Below are 18086 nucleotides of genomic sequence, written 5' to 3'. Positions count from 1 at the left end.
TTGGATGTGGGCTTTGGAAGAGGAAGGCAGCTCTCAGGAAGGGTCAGTTCTACCCAGATGGTGTCACAAGGGTGGAAAAACCTCCTGTGCAGTACTCTGAGGGGAGGAGGGAGATTCGGCTATAAGCAATCAATTGTCCTCTTTAACTTGGCCCACTGCAAACCTTTTGCCTTTTCAGGAAACTTCACTGGAAAAACTTCCTTGGAGCTATCAGGAAAACACATTCACTGGTCGTCTCAATGAAGACTTGATGAAGACGATAATAAATTCCTGTCGAAGAAGACCATTTGTATTAATCTGTGGCTCTTCTGCATTCAGTGAAGATATGAGTAGATACTTGAAGGCTGTGGGAATTGAAGAAAATTCCTGTTTTGTCTTTTAGCAAGATATTCCTGACCTGAGGAACCTTAGGCCAAGGCTTAGACATCCTTGTTTCTCTGCAGACATTGCTCAAAGTCAGTCATCTCAACAGACTGAGTTCCTTGTGCATATACTTTTTTAGGTCTTTGGATCAAATATTTTCCTCCAGTATGACTTTCACTCTTGAGTGTTTTAAGGAACGGGTGCCATTCCAGAGTGGCTGCCATGTGGTATGCCTCTCATACCTCAGGGAACAGCGTGGTAATTTTAATGGAAGTCTTCACAGGACATTTTGAAAGACATCTCGTAAGGGTACCGAGAAGCATCCAGGTACACAGCTTTGTTGTGTATATGTGTAGTATGAAGATAGGTGATGTGCTTCACAGTCCATGTTAGTTGCAGTGGTACTGTGCCCTGTGAGGTGTCTAGAGGAGAGACTTCATCCTCAGGGAGAAGCCTGCCTGGCCGAGGGAATAGCAGAGCACTGGCCCAGCACTCTGAAGTAGCTGGAGTTCATTTTGATTGTGTCATTGTCTTGCTGGGTGGTGCCAGGTGAGTCACTTCAACCTCTCAGTGCCTCAGTTGCCCCATTGTACACTAATACAGAGAAGGCGGCACTGATATTCTCTGAAAAGAACCTATGCATAAGGATGGAATTATACATGATGCCCAGTGAGGACTTAGGCAGGCTGTCCTCCTGTCCTAGCACAGCCTGCATTACCTACCCTGGTCCTTAAACCTTGAAATACTGCCTGGGGAGAGAAAGAGCATGTCCTAAAACTGAAAGAAAGTGTCTGGGTTGTAGCTGCTATCTGTCAGGGAGGATGGTTGTTTGCTTTCCATGTCCCCTAAGTGTTGTGTAATAGCCCTGGTTCATTAAATTGAACCTCTTTTCAAATAGACAGCTGTTTCTTTTTGTCACAGGACTCTCGCAGGTGCCCAAGGGGGGTTCCCTAAGCACACAAGAACACCACCTGAGGAGTGAAAGCTTCACAGGGCTTTGCTGGCGTGCTCCCCGGTGGGGCAGAGCCAAAGACCTGCCCTGGGATAGCACCCAGCCTAGGCACCCCAGCCCCTTCTTCCCCTTTCAGTCCAAGGTGGTGCTGCCTTTCCCCAGAGGTATCTGTTGTCCACTCTTTCACCTTCTTAGAAGACTGTGTTTACTAACTACACCTGCAAAAATGAAGCCTTTCTGCACACCTGTTTTTCTGTTCATGCCCAGCTGTGACAGATGATGTTATGCCTCATTTTTTACCTGTATCAAATGGTACACCTTGCACAAAGGAGATGTAGTTTAAGAGTTGCTCAACATAAGCAGTGTGCACTAAAATGATGGCTCTGATTCACGTGCCGGGAGGAAGCGTAGGTTCCCCTCGCATCAGTGAGATTTATCTCCAGTTACCAAATGCCTGGACTTAATCCAGTGTGGTCTCAGCCTTTATCAGGGCAAGGGCTGACATGAAAGCCATCTTCATAACCCAGAATAGGGTTCTGGCTTTTAATGCAGAGACATCTAAGGAAGTTGTGCACAGTAGGTCCGGGGCAAGCTCTCAACTCCCATTCAAACTGTGCTTCAGCCACTATAAGCCACTGTGTAGTGGAGGTGCTTCTGCATGGCATGGGGCTGGTAAAACAAGGAGTTTCTTTCTCTGGTTGCTCTCACTACTTTGGTCTTAGCTAGGAGCATGGAGAAAATATTTTCCTCAGATAGGTTTTCAGAGTATTACTTACTTACATACCTCTTGCTTTAAATATTCTGCCTTTCTGAGATTTCACTTAAAATCCACCCAGCCTTTTTGCAAAAGCTCGAGGTAAAACTTCACGCTCGCTTCAGAAAAGCGACGACTTTCTGTGTGAAAGCTGGGACTGTTCCTTTAAATGCAACCCCAATATGTCTGGGTATTTCAGCACATATGGGCCAGGATGGTTAAACCCTACCCAGCTGGTCTGGCCGTTCTGCCGAGAAGCCTCCCGTCTTTGTTCGTGGCTAAAAGGGAGGGTGGTGAGAGACGGAGCAAGCTGTGAATGCTGCGGGTTGCAATCCTGCAAAGGCAGGCTGCAGGCAGAGCGGGAGGAGGTGATGCATGCTGAGCCGGCAGCCCGGCTTGAGGTGCCAGAGGGGATGGGGGTCTTTGTGAGACATTCTCCATGGGGGAGACTATGTCCCTGGTAGTGTGAACTCGAAGGCACCTTTAAACTACCCGTAGGCACTTTGTTCTCGATTTTCTGCCCTTCTCTCCCTTCCCCCTCCTGCCTTTTTGTCATTTCTCAGGCTGGCTGTCGCATGAGTCCCCTCTTCCCAACCTATCCCCATGGGGAGAGCCCCTTTCAGAGGCTTGTGTGGTGCTTCTGCAAAGGCAGGGACATGGGATGGAAAGGCAGGAGTGGTGGCAATTTCGTAGGGAAATGGTGGTGATGCTGTCAGTTATCAGGGGGGTTGAGGAGCTGGATGTGCATGAGCTCCCTGCAGTGGTGGGTGGCCACTGCCGGGCCTGGGTGGGGGCTCGCACCCTGCTGGGGCAGGGGAGTGCTGGCAGGGTGCTCTGGCTGCCCCCCAGGAAGCCCCCACCGCCTGTGCGGCACTGTGCTGGGGAGAGGGGCTTCGCTTTGCTTCCTTTCTTCTTCCTCATGTGCAGCCTAAATACCTTCTTAATTTTATCTCATTATTTTCTGCCGAAATAATTCCCATTTCTCCTGGGGACTGTATTTAAACCTTTGATCTTCTCTGAAGTCTCACAGTCCTGATCACATCCTTTCTATTTAAATGAATCAAATGTCTTTTTGACTCATGATTTCTAGATTTGCCCACAGAGGAATAGAGGCAGCTCTGGTACTGCACACCTCAAAATCACCCACCAAGTCGCTGGTTGGAGCCAAAGTGCCCTGGGCTGATCCAGAGCACCTCCAGCCAGACTTCTGTGCCTGGCTCCTCAGCCCGCTTCCCTGCTGCATCTCGTCCTCCCCCTGCCTCCCTCTGCCCTCCTGCCCGGCTCTGCTGGCTGACAAGCGGCGTTGCCTGGGCTCAGGCCCAGCCAGGGAATGGCCATCCCCAGGTCAGGAGAAGGGTGGATGTGCCGGCAGTCCCTGGATGCTGTCTCCTGGGAGGGGGAGCACAGCTGCTGTGCTCCACAGCCCCGGCCCCCCATCTCCTGGGGGTATCGCCAATGCAGAGCGCAGCTGGAGGGTTGGAAAAGAGTGGTCACGTAGGTACCGGTGTCCCAGTCACTGGCTCCGTGCTGCGATGTGCCTCAGCGCTGAGGCTGGTGCTGGAAAGGCTGGAGGATGGTTGTTGCTGGAGATGCTGCTCCATCGTGCAGTGATGTGGCCAGGAGGGCTGAGCACTCCTACCTGAGCCAGGACCGGTTATGGAAACGTCCTGGAGAGGCCCCTGCACCGCGGGCCATGGTGCCAGACCTCCCCTGCCTCTTCGCTGTGGGCTCTGGCCCTGCGTGTGTTTTACAAGGCAGGGGGACAGACCTCCTCTCCAAGCCTGTTAGGGAAGCAGCTAATTAAGCTCAGAAGTGTCCCTGGGAGGTCGGTAGGAAATGCGCCAGCATCACAGCAGTCTCCCAGAGCTTGCACTGGAGCAGGAGCTTTGCACAGTGCCTGGGGACAGGGAGTGCTGCCTTACTCCTCCTCGTTTGAATGTGTGCTTACTCCTGGTCTCGTGGGGTGACGTGGTGTCCAGTGCCCCAAGGACAGACACCCCGATGTCCCCCACCTCAGCTGGGCTCAAGATGGAGGGCTACTGGCTGGGATGCCCCAGCAGCCCTCAGCATGGCTCCAGCGAGGCCGGGCAGTGGGGAGAGAGTCTGAACAAATATTATTGTTGTTATTATTACCCATAAATATATGCAGGCACTTAACGACCTTGGCATGGAGCGTTTCCTGGCGATTCATGACCAGTTGGCGTTAATGGTCCTTAGCTGCACCTTGGGCCATCAGCTCCTCCCAGCCCATCATTAATCCACAGGAAATGTCTCAGGCATCGATCCTCATTGCTTAATTAATAAATGCAACTTGTCTCCCTGCCTGAGATTTAGCGATACTTGCTGCTTCTTTCCCTGCTGCCTTGAAGGTGACTTTTAGCACAGGTCCCTCACGCCAGGAGGCCCTTGTGGGTTTTTGTTTCCTGGCATTCATCTGGGTGTGGGCTATGGCAGCAGGAAAGCCTTTTCTCTCCTGGGCGGGAGGGAAGGAACTGAACCACTGCTGGATTTGGGGTTTCTCCAGCTAATGTGGCACAGCACAGGAGCACATCTTTCCCACCGAACGCAAAGGCTCGAGTACCTGCAGCCGAATGCATCCAAGAGCCTGGGCAAGAGGGAGTGTGAGCTGGCATGGAAGAACGTGGTAATTCTCCAAGGCTTTAGCAGGTTCTATAATAGTCAATGTTTTTTGCCCATGAGTCACAATTCATCTCTAATCTTCCTTGGGGGAGGTGGGATTTGCTATCTTTAGTGTTCACGACTGCCGCTTTCCCAGGCTGAGCATCCCACTGAGCCTGGGTGCTTGCTGCAGGGATGCTGACCTGGCAGCCAACGTGGAGACGCCTGTTTCTCTAGCCTTTACCACCGGTTGGCTTTGTGCAGTGGGTGCCGCAGTATAAATCATGTTAATTCCTGAGGTGCTTTTCCACGGTAAGTCTGAAATTCCCATTTTGGTTCACTGGCTTGCCTGGCAAACTAAATTATTTTCATAGCCCCTTAAGGGCATATTGTCAGCCCAGAGTTACTGCTGTTATACACCATATCTGAAACATTAATATCTCCTCTAAATACAGTGTATTGACAAGGTATCTGGTATAGTGTAAATCCTTGGGACATTTGATCCAGATCATTAAAACTGAGTGAAGGAAGGGAGGAATAGATCAAGTTACCTTGCCGCTCTTAATTCAAACAAGCGATGAATTATTCATTCCGCTATTAATTCTGCAGTCCTCCTGCTTTTTATTTATTTCTCTCTTTATGTATTTTTTTCCTCCCAGATAGACAGCTCTGAAAGGATGCTCGGGCACCGGTGAGGGGACATTTGCCTGCCAGAGGATGGGGTGCACAGGGCCGGGCTGCCTGACAGTACTGGTCATGCTGTGCGGGGCTCTTGGGGATGCTGCCGGCAGAGGTAAGAGCCCAGTCCCAGCTCCCAGAGATGACCCTAGGGCCAGATGGGCATCCATGGTCCCCAGGGAGGAGGGGGCTGTTTGTGGGTGCTGCAGTGGCTCTGGGGTGCAAGCAGGTCCCAGCTGTCAGCCCGTGCAGGCAGAGGGGCTCCCTTGGCCTGGGGAAAGGAGCTGGGGTCTGCAGTTGCAGTGTGTGGCAGCAAGCGTGGGACACTGCTTTTGCTTGGTTTTCTGCTTCGCCCTTATTTTACTGAAGATTGCAAGTCGGGGTTGTCCTGTTGGGGTGTACAGGTGCTTTGCTGAAAGGTTTGTTAACTTTTGGAGTTGCATATGCCTGTGTAAATATATATACGCACACACAGAGGTATGCGCATATATATGTGTGTGTGAATGTATGTTTGTGTATCTGTGTACATAATAAACCTGTCACCTGGATAAAACACCTGTGGGGAGCAGGGCAGTGTTAGCACACCACACAGTAATTTGGGGGGTAGGGTGGGTCAGGTCAGCCCGGTAACTCGGCTAATGAGCAATACCCCTCCCAGAAAATGGCAGGGCCTTTCTCACAGAAGGGGCTCATGAGGAGCAAGTAGCCACCTCACTACCTGGTGCTGCCAGTTCACCCCACTGCCTGCACCCACCTGGGCTTTCCGGAGCACCCCCAGCCACCCAGCCCTTAATCCATCAGCCCGCCTGCACCGTGGGTGCTCGCCCCTCCCGTGGGCTCCCCTCTTGGATATTTATTTCAATAAGATTATTCCTTTAGTACCAGCCTCATATTACTTTATTGCCTATCCTCAGTAATTAGCAAGGCAATTTTAGATCTGGCCAGCTTTGCTGCTTGTAGAAACACACCCACACCCCTTACCCATTTGCTATGGTGCTGCATCACACACATCCGCAGGGCCCCCCCTCACTGGGAGGTCACCGCAGCAGTGAGTGTGATGAAAAGCAATGTGTGCTGGCTGACTATTGATTTGCAATATACTTGGCCCAGATTGATGGCAGTGAGTGCCCAGCCTTGCTTGGGAACCCACACGTCTCCCAGGGGCTACACAGGGTCTGTGTCCATCCCAGACATGATGTATGTGCCCGCTATATCAGCCTCTTCACCCCAACCCTAATCAGACCCAGGGGCAGGTGGCAGCTGCCCTCCCCCTTCCCCCTCCTCCTCCCCCCCCCCCCGGTCTTATTTTATAATAACCATGTCTCAGTATAAAGATTTAATTAGAAAATCGATCTCAACATGCATAACTCATTGTTGAGCACATGAGCCCTTCACCCCTATTTCTCCCAGCTTGAATTCACTGATACCGGCATTATATGGAGGGAGCATCGTTGGTGGGAGGCACAAAGCTGATGGGCTGGGCAGCGGGGGCACTGGTGAGCCTGGAACCTCTGAGCCTTTAAAACTCACTCCCTATTTTCTTTTTCCCAGCAGTAAATAGAAGGGGATGCCATGCTGTCGCTGGCAGGACAAGCTCAAGGGCATGGCCGAGCCCTGCTGCAGCCACGCCATGGGCCAGCATGGGGGCAGTGCGGGGAGAAGGGGGTTATGTGGAGGGATGAAAGGTGATGGGAGCAACGTGTGTCCTCCAGGGCGAAGGGGTGGCCAAGCCCAGCAGAGGTCTGCAGGGCGCTGATGGTTCAGTAGTACCAGTGGCGGGATGGAGCAGGTGCTGTGCGCCCCATCTCCATTCTTTTAGGCTTCCCCTGGAAAGGGGACATCACATTCACCTCTGTGTCCCCCAGGCATCAAATGCGGGGGTGTGCTTTCAGCACCCTCTGGCAATTTCTCCAGCCCCAACTTCCCAGGGCCATACCCCTATGAGACGGAGTGCACGTGGCTGATCGTAGTGGCCGAGGGCTCCTCCGTCCTGCTCTCCTTCAGCCACTTTGAGCTGGAGTACCACGCCGCCTGCGCCTACGACTACCTCCAAGTCTACAATGGGGCTGCCCGGGACCGGGGCAACCTCCTGGGCACCTTCTGTGGCCGCAGTCCCCCGCCACCCTTCTCCTCTGCCTGGCACGTCATGGCCGTCGTCTTCCGCTCTGACCGCCACGTGGCCAAGCGCGGCTTCGCTGCTGCCTACCGGAAAGGTAGTGGGGAGGGATGGCAGTGGTGGGGCGTCCGTCCATCCGTCCTCCCCCACCGTCCTCATCATCCGTACCCCCTTGCAGATGCCTGTGGCGGGCAGCTGACGGGACTGTCGGGAGAGATCACCAGCCCTCGCTACCCCGAGAGTTACCCCAACAACGCTGAGTGCCGCTGGAGCATCGGGGGGGCTGGTGGCAGTGGCCCCCTCACCCTGGTGTTTGCCGACTTCCAGCTGGAGGGGGGGCACAGCTGTGGCTTTGACTATGTGGCCCTTTTTGACGGCCCCACTGCCACCGCTCCCCATCTGGGACGCTACTGCGGCAGCGCCCGCCCGCCCCGCACCATCTCCTCTGCCCCGCACCTCTTCATCCTCTTCAAGTCAGACTTCAACATCGGCGGCAGGGGCTTCAAGGCCCATTTCTACTCAGGTGCGGGGGTCTCAGGGTGGTGGGGCAGTGGGAAGGATGTGGGGACAGGTCCCCATGGTGGTGGCGGTGGTGATGCTCTCCCTCCCGTGGCAGCAATAGGAGATGATAGTGGAGGGGAGCCCTTTGGGCTGAGCTCGTGGGATGATAGTGGAAGTTAAAAACCACCACGCAATGCAAATGGCCTTGCCGTGGCTGCACCAGGCCCTGGATTGCCTTTCTCCTGAGCAAGAGCTGCCCTTCTCCCTTGCTCATGCCATTCCCTGTGAATATGGGGTTTCCCCATCTGCTTTTGTAGGACTTTGGCCCCCTTGGGCATTGCCATCCTGCAAAACTGATGGGTGTCCATCAGCCACACGGAAGGCTGGGGAGCACTGAGGCGAAGGGAAGAGCATCCTTTAGGGCTAAAACAAGTGATCACTCATCTGCCAGCTCATCCAGACCCGGGGGCTTCAGGTTTGCTTTCATTTTATTCCTTTCCCCTTTTTCCCTGAGCAGGCGAGTGCCAGGAGGTGTTCACCACTGTCAAAGGGAATTTCTCCAGCCCTCGGTACCCAAACTCCTACCCCAACAATCTCAAGTGCCAGTGGAGCATCCAGCTGCCCCCAGGCTACCGTGTCAAGGTCTTCTTCTTGGACATGGAGCTGGAGGGCCGGAGCAGCCTGACGGGCAGCTGTGACTATGACCACCTGGCTGCCTTCGATGGTGGTGCCGAGAACGGGTCCCTGTTGGGGCGGTGGTGCGGGCGGGAGAGCCTGGCACCCGTCACCTCCCGCAGCAACCAGCTGCTGCTGGTCCTCCACACTGACCGCAACACAGCCAAGAGGGGCTTCTCCATCGCCTACGTGGGAGGTAAAGTCTCATCTCACTTGGGTGCTCCTCAGTGCTTTATTTCTGTTGGGACATGCCTGAGACCATGTAATTGCCAGAAGGACCGTGCTGTGAAGATACCTGTCTGCAGGGGCAGAGCATGTGGCTTTTTAGGGATGGGGTGGAGGAGATGCGGTGGGTGAGTTCCAGTTCTTGCAGAGTGCGAGATGCACTTGCTCCATGTCATGTTTAGTATTCAGGAGATGCTTTCCAGCTTCTCCCCACATCTCTGCTTCTGCCATGTTCCTGCTCCTCCCTTAGGATGTGAAGGAGAGAAAAACCCAAGGGGTTTTTAGGGGACCAAAGCCCCAGGGGAGGTGACCAGCTCAAACATCACAACCCTGTTCCCTGCTTCCCAGGATGCTCCAGCCCTGCCAGCACATGGCTGAGTAGGCAGACGTAAAGCATGTGCTCTCCTCCACCGGTAGCAGCACTGGGGGTGGGGGGGTGGGGGGACAGGACCCCCGGGGTATGGCATTCCCAAATCTGCCCAGTCAGCCCTGCCGGCACGTCCCTGCTCCCCACTGCCGGCGTGCCAATGTCCCAGACCCTGCATCCGCAGCTGGTGGGAGGAGCAGTGTGTAACCTTCCTCATGTCTTTGCCAACCTTTGCACCTCAAAAGCCAGCAAATTGATGGTGTTCGTTGTATTTCAAGATAATTACATCTGAGCTGACCTGTGTGTCAGGGATGATTCAGACAGGGGCAGCCTCGCTGGCAGGCTGGAGCCAGAGCTGGGCTGCTGGACCGGCGGCGCAGGAGCTGGAGATGGCTGGCCCTGGGTTTACAAGTTTTCATCCGTCAGCAGCAAAATCATTCTTCATTTCCAGCGTAGCAGTAGGAATCTGGGGGCATGTGGCTCCAGGAGTAAGAGATGGGATGGAGTTTTGTCCTGAGCCTCTGCAGCCTCTGGAGAGCGGTTGTACCAGACATCCAGTAGGGCTTTAGCGTGCGCAGCAGGTCTGACCCTGTCCTTGTCCTGCTTATTTGTTACTGTTTTACAGCAGTGTGCAGGGAGAGAAATCTTGGCCTCTGGTCATGGAGAAACCCCATTCCCGCTGGAGGAGCTTGCAGACAGATAGATGGGATGGTAGCTAAAGAGCAGGGGGAAGCCCTGTCACGGAGAGCAACGTGACTTCTCCCAACTGCCCAGGCCTCCTGCATCCCCTGGTACATGCTGCGGGATGCATGTTGGGGGAAGACAAAAGCTTGGACACGAATCCGAGCCTCCCTCCATAAAGCTAAGCTGCCTGTTGTGTCTGCCCAGCGATTTGGGCATCTGCTTGCAATTAGCAGCCTGCGTGGCACATCCAACCGCCAGCCCCCTGCCAGGAGAGCGGCTGCTCCCAGCGGGAGATGCCGGCCTCTCCCCGCCACCGGCTTCCTCAGGAGCCCACGGTGGCAGAGGGGCACCTCAGCCTCCACGTCCACATCCACAGCTCTTCAGTCACGCAGATACTTTCCTTTTGGGCCCAGGAAAGAGCATGACTTGGGCCGGGCGTGTATGATTTGTGGCCATTTGAATGAAAGCCTTCACACCAGGAGAGAGGATCCATTTTCTCCCCCTCCTGATCTAATGCACTTTAGTTATTTGGTAAATCTTCTAATGGTTTTATAATGCACTAAGTGAAGCAAAGTGACACTATTTTTTCATATTGATTTTATTGCATCTTGCCAGTTTCATAAGGCCAGGATTCAGAGGGAGCTGGAATAATTCAATAATTCATACTGCCCATGTGGCTGGTTCAGGCTGAGCAAAGATTAACTTACAAAAGGGGGACATTTTTCCTCCCTGCTTCTTTCCCTGCATGGATGCTTTCTGCATCCAGAGGGGCCAAACAGAGTGCCAGAGGGAGAGTGATGGAGAGGGGCTGGGTTTCCCATCAGCTGGCTCTTCGTCTCAGCATTCATAGACAGCTCAACAGCAGCTCCCTCTACGCACTGTTCAGCAGCTCCCTCTCAAAAATAACATTCTGGAGGTGGTGGAGGGCTGATGAGGGACAGGACCTGGGCTGTGCTGTCCCCCGGGGAGGATGGCCTGGGGCCAAGGACCTGGCTCACCCTTCCCCGTGGGCCATGTGGCAGCCACACAGCTGCATTGCTCCAGGGTAGGCAGGCGTGCAGTCCCCCCAAGATTCATCTCCTCCATTTCATCTGTGAGAGTGTCTCTTGCAGGGGTGTTGTAGTGTGCAGGGGTGTTCTGTGCCCATGGCAAGCCATCAGCAAAGCTCTCGTCATCTAATCCTGGGCAACAACTCCAACGTTTCACTGGCTTTGCAATGATGGAGAGCAGCTGCTTTCACAGGGTAAATCTTTCCTTGCTTATGGCAGTGACAGGATGATGGTGTTGCCTGTGATGGCATTGAGGTGTCACTCAGGGAGCTGGGAAGGAGGATGAGGTTCAAGAGGGTTGGTGGCAGGGCCTCTCCCTGGGGCAGAAGGCCAGGCAGTGCCTGGAAGCCAGCTGTGTCTGACCTTGGCACAGGACAGGGCTAAGATACTTACATCGCTGTCTGCATTTTGGGTGTAGCTCCTGTTTTCCTGAAAACTCATCACATGTGTCCTACAGCAGCACCACCAGCTACTGTGAGATGCATGGCAAACTTACGAGGCCGCTGTCCCTGCTGCTTCTGGCACCATCGGTTGCCTGCTTCATGTGTGATGGGGACGGCGACCTTTGAAAATGGCTGTGGCTCTGCACGGAGCTACTGCAGTCGCTGCAGCCTGGGGCAATCCTCTCCTGACAGACCTTCGCCTGTACCTTGTTTTCTGACCCGACAGTTGTGCCCATAAATGTCAGCTGCACCCGGACGGACTTCCACATACAGATCCCAGTGCAGTCCCTGGCCCAGCTGGAGAGGAATAGGATTTACCTGGGGACCCCCTCCTGTGCAGCCCAGGTGGTCGGCAGGAACTTTAAAATACACACCAGGTTCGACACCTGCGGCACCGAATCCCAGGCAAGTAGTCGGCAAACCTTCCTTTAAAGCCAGCTGAGTAGATGGTTAGCCTTGTGCTGGTCATACCAGCTGCAGAGAGGCATTCCCAGTCCCTCTTCCATCTTCCCAATAAGATACTGGTCTGATTCATGGCCAAGCCCTCCAAACCCCTGTGAAAATAAGCTGCACAAAGCCCTGACGAACCACAACCCTTGTCTTGCAGAAACGCAACAACACATCCGTCATTGTCAGCACCCTGTACATCGATTTTTCAGCAGGCAAGCAGGAGGACATCCACCAGTATGAGGTGCAATGTGAACCAAAGAGGAAGGAAGCCTCGGTGACACTCATCGCTGGCCCCGACCCATCCAGGCTCAGCCAGGCAGAAAACCTGGTGGATGCCCAGCAGCGGGAAGGGGGAGCAACGGACACCCGTGAAATCAAGAGCCAGGACACCAGCGACATCGTCTTCATCAGCATCTGCATCCTGGCTGGGCTCCTCATGGTCATTGCAGTGGTGGGACTGGTGCTTCTGTAGGATGCTGCTCCCCAGATCTCTAGGTCTTGCAATCCCAGCACTGGCCAGGGTGGAAAAGCACCCCAAAATCCACCCTTGCCCCAGGCTGAGCACTAACGTAGCTCCTCAAACAGAGACGCAGCTCCCAGGCCCTGAAACAGAGCCTGAGCCCAACCTCCACCTCTTCCCAGCGCCTGAAAAATCTGGGCAATAGGCAGCCGTTTTCCTTCCCAATTTGTTTTCCTCTGTCTCAATCTGTCCATTTGGCTCGGGAATGCAATTCTTGTGCTTCCTAACTCTTCCCACACCTGCTTCAATTTGTTTTCCCTCTGGTGCTGCTACTTTGAGGAGAGTTAACGTTGTTTGCCGATGGCTGCAAATCATCCCGTCAATTATTTCTAGCTGAATTCTTGAAAGTACAAACCATTTTCAAATATAGTGATATTCCCAACAAATATTTTCCATGCTCCTGCCCATGCTCAGGGTGGGGTACCATGGAGCTGTGTTACAGGTATCTCCACTTGGCACATACAGATGCAGCTCATGTAGATGCTCCCAGGCGGTGCTTCTGGATGTCTGTGGGCAATGTGATGAGACACATTCGCCGTGCCCTGGAGCTCCTCGTTTGATCTTCGAATGTCATCTAACGCACCCTTTTCTCGCAGGACTCACCCGAGTACTTCAGCCACCAGCAGCTGGAGGGAAGGAGAATGATCTCTTCTCTGTGTTTTCCTCCTTTCCAGCACTTTCAGGTGTCCACCGCTGTGAACTCTGTACCAGCATTGCTCTTGGAGTCCAAGACCGTGGGCAAATACTGCGTGGGCTTGGCAGCCTGTGGTGCCATGGAGCCTGGGGAGATGTTGGAGTGTGGGCATTTTGGTAACCATGTAAAGGAAGCCTTGGCGGGAGGGGCTGCTCCTGAGACCTCACTGACACCGGACCTCCACCCTTGGTCCCTGAAGAAGGTGAGCTCAGCAGCTGAGAGCACAAAAATAGGAGTCCTGTGGTCACCAGCACCTCCAGAAAACTTGGGTTGCTCCCTGAGAACCCTCATGCTACTCACCAAATAACCCCTGCAAAGGACATTCCCGTTCAGCGTTGCACAGGGGCGGCTGTCACGGAGCAGCCTGTGGTTGTCCTGGCACGAGTCAGAGCCAGGCAGCAGGGAAGCCAGTGTGAAATCTCGCTGCAGAAGCAGGGTGAGTGCAGCCCTGGGAGCCTGGCGTAGGGACCACCTCCCCCCAGCCTGTATAAAACACACTGTGGTGCTGGGAGAGATCTTAAAATGTCCAAACGTCATCATTCAAAGGCAAAAAATTGAGCTTGAGGGCAGCGAGTAATCCAGGAGCCATTTTTTTGATAGCACTAAATGTGAATCCATCCTAAGGAGCGTACCGGCTATTCCTGTAAAGCACGGCACAGCACAGCAAGCCCCTCTTGCTGCTGAATCCACCGGTGGGATTATTAGCAGGGGCCAACAGGACAGTCCCATAGGTGAAAGGCTTCCCTGACCAGTGTCCCGTAGGTGAAAGGCTTTTCTGATGGTTGTCCTGCTTCCCGCGCCCACTGGGACGGGTCTGTACATCAGGAATCGGGGGAAGCAGCAGTAAAGGAAAAGGATGATGATCAAGCAGCTTTTCCTCCGAGCCCACGGATGCCTAAGAGGGTGTCTGGGGAGGGAAGAAGGCACAAATCCACGCATGCCTCCTAATGAGGAGCCTTCGTTATCGGAGCCCGGATTGATTTGGCGTTTGTTGGTGCAACATGTCGGCAAATGCGAGATTGCTGAGTGAAATATTTGCCAGCACTGTTAAGCTCCATTAAGGCAACGTTTTGAGAGCGTGTTGTGTACATAGACGGGAAACAAGGCCAGACCCCCCTGCTGCCTGCAAAGCCTTGCTGCCAGTTAATTGCTAGGTATATAACTGTCAGCTTGAGACGATAGTTATGAGATTTGACAACTGAAGAAATTTAAAGATATAATTAACCTTCTTGGTGGCCCAGATTTTGCTGAGACAGGTGAACACTGCAGCTGCTTGTGCCTGGCGAGGAGCTCGCAGCACCCAGCAGCATCTGGCCCCTCGGCCGCAGGACAGGTACCTCCTCACCCGGCTGGAGCCTGCGGCACCCTGTGATTTGCAGAGAAAAAGGCTTCTCTGGGTAAGGTAGCTGTTGGTGTTGCACTGAAATAAGGAGCTGGATCTGGCCCCAGAGTCCAACAGCAAAATGGACTGCTGTCGTGGTCGCCCTGGAGAGGGCTTCCAGCTCTGGCTGTGGTTCAAAGCCACCCAAACATCCCCGGGTGTGGCACTCGCCTTCATGCATCCCAATGGATGCAGGACTGGTGCTGTGGGAGCAGCTCCACTCCCCTGAACCAAGGGGCTCCCCAGCACCCCTGGCCCCACAGGGCGTTACCCAGGGGCTCACAGCCAAGGCAATTAATGCAACCTGAAGGCTTACAAAAGCCCTTTCCTGGCTTGTTCTTGGATGTGTTCACAGCTGCATCTGTGGCTGCCGCTGGCAGTGGGCCACTCAAGCCAGTCATCCCCCTCGGAGTGAGGAAGGCCTGCCGTGCTCCCCGAGCATCAGCCCTCCTCAGCCTTCAGTCATGCTCCAGTGTGTCTCAGCCTCTCATTTCCTCCATTAAGTTTTGGCATCCAGTCTCTCCTTGCCCTGCAGGATTTTGCTCACTGATGTCCCCTGTTAACCCGGCTTTTCCCTGATATGCAGGGCCCTCCCTTTCTGTTCCAAATTTGACATCCTGGGAAGCTGCTGCTTCAAAAAACCTGGAGGTGTCACCACCAGTGCTGCCCAGAGTCCTCTGTGCTTTCAGATACTCGATAACAACGAGCTTGAGGAGCCCAGTAAGTGTCATGCCAGCAGCATGGGGCAAAGGGGACATCATGAGGACAGAGGTGACGCTTGAGGCTCTGGCTGTACTCCCAGCTTGGTGGACAGGACATGGGAGCACCAGCCTCTCCCCAGTGAATGCAGGATTGTTTTCCGTCCAAACCAGCAACAGCCAAATGGGCCACGAAGCCTGTGGCTTTGCAGAGGCCCCCCAGACCCCTGCACCGCTGGTGATAACCCCCACCGGGTTTCCAGCTCAAACATGCTCCCAGCCGATTTATCCCACTTGCTTCTGCCCCCCTGCTCCCCAGATCACCCGACAGCTTCCCCAACTCCTTCCCTGCACTATGTCAGGGAGCCCCCTCCCCAGCACCCCTTTCCCAGGGGGTGCAGGCAGCCCAGGAGCGTGATGCTGCTGGCTGAGACATGGTCCCAGAGCGCGATGGCCCCAGTGTCCCACACCAGCACACAGAAAGACCTGGCAGCACCAATGGCACATCCCCATCCTTGTCCCCATCACACCCAGGACAAAAGCCCCTTGTAGCCACCAGCCTCGGGCAGCCTTTCCCCATCAATGGGGCTCTGTGCACAGGGCGATTCCTGCTCGCCCAGCTCCTGAAGGAGCGTGATGGGGAGTGGTTGTACTTTCCCCTCCAGGGCCAGGGCTCCCTGGGCTCTCCTGGAGCTTTACCTTGCCTTTCCCATGGCCTGGCTGGCCCCTGCCTGCAGCCAGGTGTGACAGGGACACCTGGCATGGAGCAGGGGTTGGGAAGGTGCCGGCTCATTTGTCACCATGATAAGTGATGCAGTGCAATATGAGTAGGAGCTGCAGCGAGAGCTAACAGAAAGGGACCAGGAGAAGAGAGGCATAACCAGGGGCTGGAGCTATTCTGGCCTTGCAAATTCATTCCAGTGAGAAATCTGTGTTCATCTGATTTCCTCCACCTCCATGCAACCAAAGCTCCCCAAAAGTGGATCAAAGGACACCTCTGTGGCCTGGAGGATTTCCCTGCCGCCACTTGTGCTGCTGCTGAGCATGGCTGTGGCATGGACCAAAGTGGCACCCGTAGCATTTCTCCTTCAGCAAGCATGTCCGTCCTTGTCCCTGTGGGTGAAGACCCTAGCAGCACAGGGAGTCACATGGAGACAGCCAGGAGGGGAGAAGATCATGGTGAGCAGGTGCAAAGTCCCTTGGCTGGGCACTGCCCCGTGCTGGGGATGGACCCCATCAGGGGAGGGGGGCAGTGCAAGCACACAGCCCGGACAGCAGGACTGCTTGGGTCAGTTTGTGAAACAAACCCTTTTGCTCATGGAAAAGCTGCTCAGATGAGTTGCCAACAGATACCAGGAATCCATCACCAGCGCTCCTTCCCTCCACCACGCCTGCGGTCCTCACGCATCAGACCTCAGTTTCCCTCCTTAGCATTTGCCTGGTGCTTCCCGAGCAGGCAGGGAGAGCAGCGGGCATAGGCAGCGCTCCCATTACTCATCTGATGATTTATTTAAAGACTGATGATTTGATTGCGCCGGGCTGAATGCAGCCACCCCATTTCCTGGCTGCTTATGGATGTGGAGTCGTGTGTCTCTGGAGCAGACAAAGGCTTTGCTGTAGTGCGGGAGGGAGAGCCTCCGCTATCTCTCTGTAAACGTCTGGATGCGGCTCTGGTGAAGAACGGCTGGTGAAAATCATAGATCATAGAAAACAGGACTGGAAGAGCCCCCAGGAGATAGGCTGGTTTATTCCTCTCCCTCCCTAGGGGAATTGCTCCTACCAGATTGAAGCTGGGCTAAAATATCCTGAAAATCCAAGTCATGCTCTCTGCATTTTCTTTATTTACCAGGAAGGTTCTCCTAATGTGTCGCACTGGGGGGATGTGCTGGTGGGGGTGTGCTGATGGGCACTGTGCTTTTGTGCTGCTGCACTGGACAAGTGCTGGGATGGTGGAAGTGCCCCCAAATGGGCACTGCTACTGGCACAAGACCCTGTTCCCCTTGCCCAGAGGCACAGGGCCAGCCCTGGGGCACTGGGCAGGATGGGGTGTCCCACTGGGGCTCCCAGCAAGCGCGTGGTGTTACAATCCATAACGCAAGGGTCTGGCAGCCTCAGAAAATCCCACCACACCCGGAGCAGCCCCATTCAGGTGCAGCCGGTCATGCCATGATGGCCATGAGCAGCCTGGAGGAGCCTCAGGGTGGGAGGGCTCTGCCCAGGGTGCAAAATCCCTGCAGCTGAACCTGGTCTTGCTCAGAGTCCCTCCGGTGCCCCCAGAGCAGGCAGGCAGGCAGGGCACCGTGGGGCTGGGAAGGAGCGCGGTGCAGGCAGGGTGCCAGCTTTGTCTGAGCTGGCATCATCACTTTCCAGTCCCCTGGAGCCACCCGGCAGGAGGGAGGCAAGTGGCACTGCAGCAGGGTGAGTTCTGCGGATCGCTGAGGGCTGGGTGACCCCTTGGTGGCTGTGCTGGAGCCCCCCAGGATCTGGGTCCACCCCTTGTGGTGCAGGGCAGAGCTTGGGGCTCTCGGGTTGCTGGTGCGCAGCTGCCTGGCTGCACGCCCCATCGGGCTCAGCGCTCAGGTCTGGCCCTGCTCCCGCAGACAGGTGGATGCTGCAGCTCAGGGACTGCAAACTCAGCCCTGGGGGTGGCCCTGTGGGAGCTGGCTGTCAGGGGGGCTTCTCCCTTCTAAAGCGACACTTTAACTGTGATGGGTAGCTTGGGTCCCTCTCCTTCCAGGAATGCTTTATAGACCCCAGTCCACACTTGGATAAAACAAAGGATGTTCCGATGCTTTCTTAAGCAGAAGTGTCACACACTCTGCTGGCTTGAGATTTATGTGGCCTGAGGGGCACAGTGAGGTTCTGCTGACTCTTACGCTCTTTCTCTTAAAATGGAAATAAAATGGCCAGTGCGTTA

The 18086-nt window shown here is 54.7% G+C and overlaps 2 protein-coding genes across 3 annotated transcripts in view; both read left to right on the top strand.

The window, feature by feature from the left end:
- The window catches only part of LOC102055376 (NADH-cytochrome b5 reductase-like), an 11749-nt gene extending 10489 nt beyond the window's left edge, over positions 1–1260 (top strand). The window contains exon 7 of the mRNA XM_055724977.1: positions 179–1260. Within this exon, the coding sequence (XP_055580952.1) occupies positions 179–382 (204 nt within the window). The 3' untranslated portion in view covers positions 383–1260. The remainder of the gene's footprint in view (positions 1–178) is intronic.
- Positions 581–18086, top strand: CDCP2 (CUB domain containing protein 2). Of its 2 annotated transcripts, none has more exons than XM_005440377.4 (7): positions 581–690; positions 5348–5481; positions 7232–7579; positions 7661–8005; positions 8501–8854; positions 11653–11831; positions 12034–18086. In XM_005440377.4, the coding sequence occupies exons 2-7, from the start codon at positions 5406–5408 to the stop codon at positions 12346–12348; spliced, it is 1617 nt and encodes a 538-aa protein (XP_005440434.2). In that variant the 5' UTR covers positions 581–690; positions 5348–5405; the 3' UTR covers positions 12349–18086. The 2 variants fall into 2 exon arrangements, with proteins under 2 accessions (XP_005440434.2, XP_055580950.1); XM_055724975.1 differs by lacking the exon at positions 581–690 and adding an exon at positions 1406–5000.

Source organism: Falco cherrug, chromosome 12 (genome assembly GCF_023634085.1).
Source record: "Falco cherrug isolate bFalChe1 chromosome 12, bFalChe1.pri, whole genome shotgun sequence".
Lineage (NCBI taxonomy): Eukaryota > Metazoa > Chordata > Aves > Falconiformes > Falconidae > Falco > Falco cherrug.
This window is presented reverse-complemented; position numbering and strand designations above follow the sequence as displayed.

What these genes read in the sequence shown, in the direction of transcription:
- CDCP2 (XM_005440377.4), top strand. Translation starts at nt 5,406, where the DNA reads ATGGGGTGCACAGGGCCGGGCTGCCTGACAGTACTGGTCATGCTGTGC. An exon ending in CAAGGCCCATTTCTACTCAG is followed by an intron (nt 8,006 to 8,500) that starts GTGCGGGGGTCT and finishes TTCCCTGAGCAG; the next exon opens with GCGAGTGCCAGGAGGTGTTC. An exon ending in CCTGCGGCACCGAATCCCAG is followed by an intron (nt 11,832 to 12,033) that starts GCAAGTAGTCGG and finishes CTTGTCTTGCAG; the next exon opens with AAACGCAACAACACATCCGT.